The sequence below is a fragment of the Etheostoma spectabile genome, chromosome 21, assembly GCF_008692095.1.
Source record: "Etheostoma spectabile isolate EspeVRDwgs_2016 chromosome 21, UIUC_Espe_1.0, whole genome shotgun sequence".
Lineage (NCBI taxonomy): Eukaryota > Metazoa > Chordata > Actinopteri > Perciformes > Percidae > Etheostoma > Etheostoma spectabile.
In genome coordinates, this window is record NC_045753.1 from 7,529,428 (window position 1) to 7,532,790 (window position 3,363).

The 3,363-nt window shown below is 43.9% G+C and overlaps 1 protein-coding gene across 8 annotated transcripts in view; it reads left to right on the top strand.

Moving 5' to 3' along the window:
- Positions 1–3,363, top strand: part of mrtfab (myocardin related transcription factor Ab) — a 60,287-nt gene that overhangs the window by 29,721 nt on the left and 27,203 nt on the right. For 3 of the 8 annotated variants that reach the window (XM_032502084.1, XM_032502086.1, XM_032502081.1), the window contains exon 1: positions 1,546–2,211. The exons of 3 other annotated variants lie outside the window; for them this stretch is intronic. In XM_032502084.1, coding sequence (XP_032357975.1) covers positions 2,076–2,211 — 136 coding nt within the window. In that variant the 5' untranslated portion in view covers positions 1,546–2,075. Of the gene's footprint in view, positions 1–1,544; positions 2,212–3,363 lie in introns of those variants that run through there. 2 more of the 8 variants (XM_032502080.1, XM_032502082.1) reach the window with 1 other exon arrangement.

Below are 3,363 nucleotides of genomic sequence, written 5' to 3' on the forward strand. Positions count from 1 at the left end.
TGTCTGTCTGTCTGTCTGTCTGTGTGTTTTGTACTGGTCCGCCATGATATCACACAGGGTGCTGAGTTTTGATTGATTTGATATTTATACTCAGGCCTTTGTGTTATTAAAAGGTCGACCCCTCTCTGTAAGGGCTGCACAATGTATTGTTTTTTTGCAATATCAACTGGCGCAATATTCACATTGCGAAAGGCTGCGACATACCGCTAAAGAGACTTAGAGATTTTTTGTGTTAGTTGAAAGAAAATATCAGTTGAAGACTGCACTCTATAATGTAATTGTCATTTTTTTAGTGTTGCCTTTCATATTCAATTCAATGTTCAATTTGTTCAATAAAAAATGTTGGAAATGATTTCCTTTCATTTGGTTTTAACTCAAGCAATGTTGTATTATAGCAGAACACTGAGAGCAACAGAACTGAGTAGACTTAAACGTCTGTTTATTTAGCGCAAGTAATATGTTATTGCGATAATCAACAACATTATTGCATAGTTTCCTCATATCGTGCAGCCCTACTCTATGTACTGTATGTATAGTGAAATGTAAGGTATGAAAGCATTGTATCTCCCATTGTGTCATGTATCATAAAACATTGATTCAGCCCGGTGAAAGCAGCTTAAAAGTTTGCGTGTGTATTTGCAGGCAGTGATGTGTGTGTGCCTCAGAGTAACCTTACCCTGCGAGCGCACAGGTGATACTAAGCTGAATATAGCCCCCGTATGGCCAGCTGGCCTTGCTATTTAAAACAGAGTTGAGAGAGGGGGGAGGGTGCGGCCAGGGACAGGGTTTAACATCAGCATTATGCAGGAGCCACAGTTTGGTGGTGGGACTGGGCCGCAAAAAAAGTTTCCCCGATAGGATTATTAGGATGCATCAGCTTTGATTCTTCCGTCGCACCAGTCCAATAGCAGTCTCATTCCCTCTCAGAACATATTTCATAGAGTTCCTGTCTGAATGAGATGCCTTTCCTCAAGGGCAGAAACATTTCACAATTGCAGTGGTGATTGGGTATCAATCAATCACTCTGTGTGAGATGGTGTGTGTGATTCATCCCAGTATCAGATTTACCCAAGTATCTTTGACAAAGGTCGATTATGTTGGATGAGGTCATCACTGACAACAGTTACTGCTGTTTACACTCATCCAATAAATTTTTTTTTCAAAAATGAGTCACCATTTTTGAGAGAAAACCTATTCTATCTAGAAATTGTTTAAGAACAGATTGTCTCCTTGGTAATGCTGTGATTTTGTTCTGTTTGCTATGTCTGTGTGCATGTTTGACAGGGAGGAGTTAGCATGTGGCAGCCATAATAGTAAATGAATGACAACAGCTGAGCAGGAGGTGTGTGTGTGTGTGTGTGTGTGTGTGTGTGTGTGTGTGTGTGTGTGTGTGTGTGTGTGTGTGTGTGTGTGTGTGTGTGTGTGTGTGTGTGTGTGTGTGTGTGTGTGTGTGTGGTGTGTGTGTGTGTGTGTGTGTGTGTGTGTGTGTGTGTGTGTGTGTGTCTCTCAGAGCAGTCTCTCTGGGCAATCTGTCTGCCGAGCTCCCTGTCGCCTCTTTTCCTCCGCCAATGGCCTCTTTTCAGTTTCCTCTGCTCCCTTGTTCTTTTCGTCCACGACTCGCCCTGTGGATTTCTTCCCCGCCCCCCTCTCTCTCTCTGGGAAACCTTTGCAGAGCAACGCTGTCGTGACTCGTCGGCTGCCACTGCAAGGGAAGGAGAGAGCAGGAGGAAGAAGAGAGGAAAAGAGAGACAGACTAATCGATTTCTCTGATACAGAAGAGAGAGAGAGGTGCTTGGAGAGAAGAGGAGAGGCAGCAGCAGCAGCATTTTTCCTTCACATTTTGATTTAAAAGGAGATTTTATTTGACTTGTGTGGGGGTCTTCCGAAGCATTTGATGCCTGTCCTAGCCTTGGAAAGGGGACAGCTAATTGAAGGGACAGCTGTTGCAGTTTGGACACATCAAGGATTCTTCTTTCCTCCCCTCCTCAGCCAAAACTGCCAACATTTGAGATTTGAGGAGGACCGCTTTTGAATGAGATGTTTAATGTTAACCAAATAATTTATCTCCATTCTGAATGATAATGCTGGACACCAACCATTGCCTGTCCTTTGAGCCCTCCCCCCCGGGCTCTCCCCTAATGGGAGAAGACATGGAGAAGACAGTACTGATGATGGATCATGACAGACTTGTCTATCACAGCCTGAAAGAAGGTGGGCGATCTGGAGCGGCATATACGCTGGTAGAGACACAGGATAGCTGATATAGTTTGTGTGTATGTTATTCAGTCTACAAGTTCATATCAGGACTTTATGGCTTCACTTTAAAAGTTGATGGGGCTTCTCTAAAGATAAGAGATTTGGATGACTTGCATGTGTAGGAAGGAAGTGAAGTGGTTTTCTGTTCTCTCTGATAAACCTATTCAATAGAGTGACAGACTTGACCACTTTGTCAAGTTAACAAAGTGTGGGTGGCCACAGGTGTATTTGACTGGGCATAGGAAGTCAGATCACATATTACTCCAGTCTTAAAGATGCCCTGTGGATTTTTGTTGTAAAGAAACAAATTAATGTGAATGCACCAAAACTCATTGTGTGTATTCTGGTGAAAATGAATCACTCAATCACAGAGGGACAGAGTTCTGAGGTTGTAGTGTTGGTCCTATGGCCCAGCCAAAAAGGCTTAAGGAATTTTGATTGGAGAATAAAAACAGCCGGCATGTTACAATGTCACTGCATACATGACACCCCAGCTGTCAGTTATTATTCCAGGTGCTTTTTGCTAACCGCTAGCCTTTACTTAATTCTTCAGAGGACACACTCATCATGTCCAGAGTACGTGTAAGTGACAGGAATTGCATAAATCCATTAAAAGCGCTGGGAATTTGACTCGTCCTTCTTGAACTTTAAGATAATTAGTATTCACCACAACTCCTCTTGTTGTCATCTGGCTTCCCAGCACAGTGCAGCAGTGCAAAGGCATTGGAAGTGACTCTGAGGTGTAAATGGCCTTAACATTGTACTGTTCCTGCCATCTAGCCTCTTTCCTTTCTCACTGACGTGTGAAACATTTGCTGTGGTCAGGCGCTGCGTTCATCTCTCTGTTCAACAGATGCAGTCTAACGGAGCTGCTGTGCAAATGATAAGCTCATGCAGAAGAACATTTCAACAGGCTTTCCAAATAGAAAATTTCCAACGGCAATGCCAGGCACAGCGTCCATGCAGAGCGTCTGTGAGACTTGGGTTTGTTAGTGGAGTGTGTGGCAGTGTGATCATGCACGTTTCCTTCCTCATGCTCACACTATTTCACCCAGTGTGGGCACAGAGCAGTGCGTGTGCGTGTGCGTGTGCGTGTGCGTGTGCGTG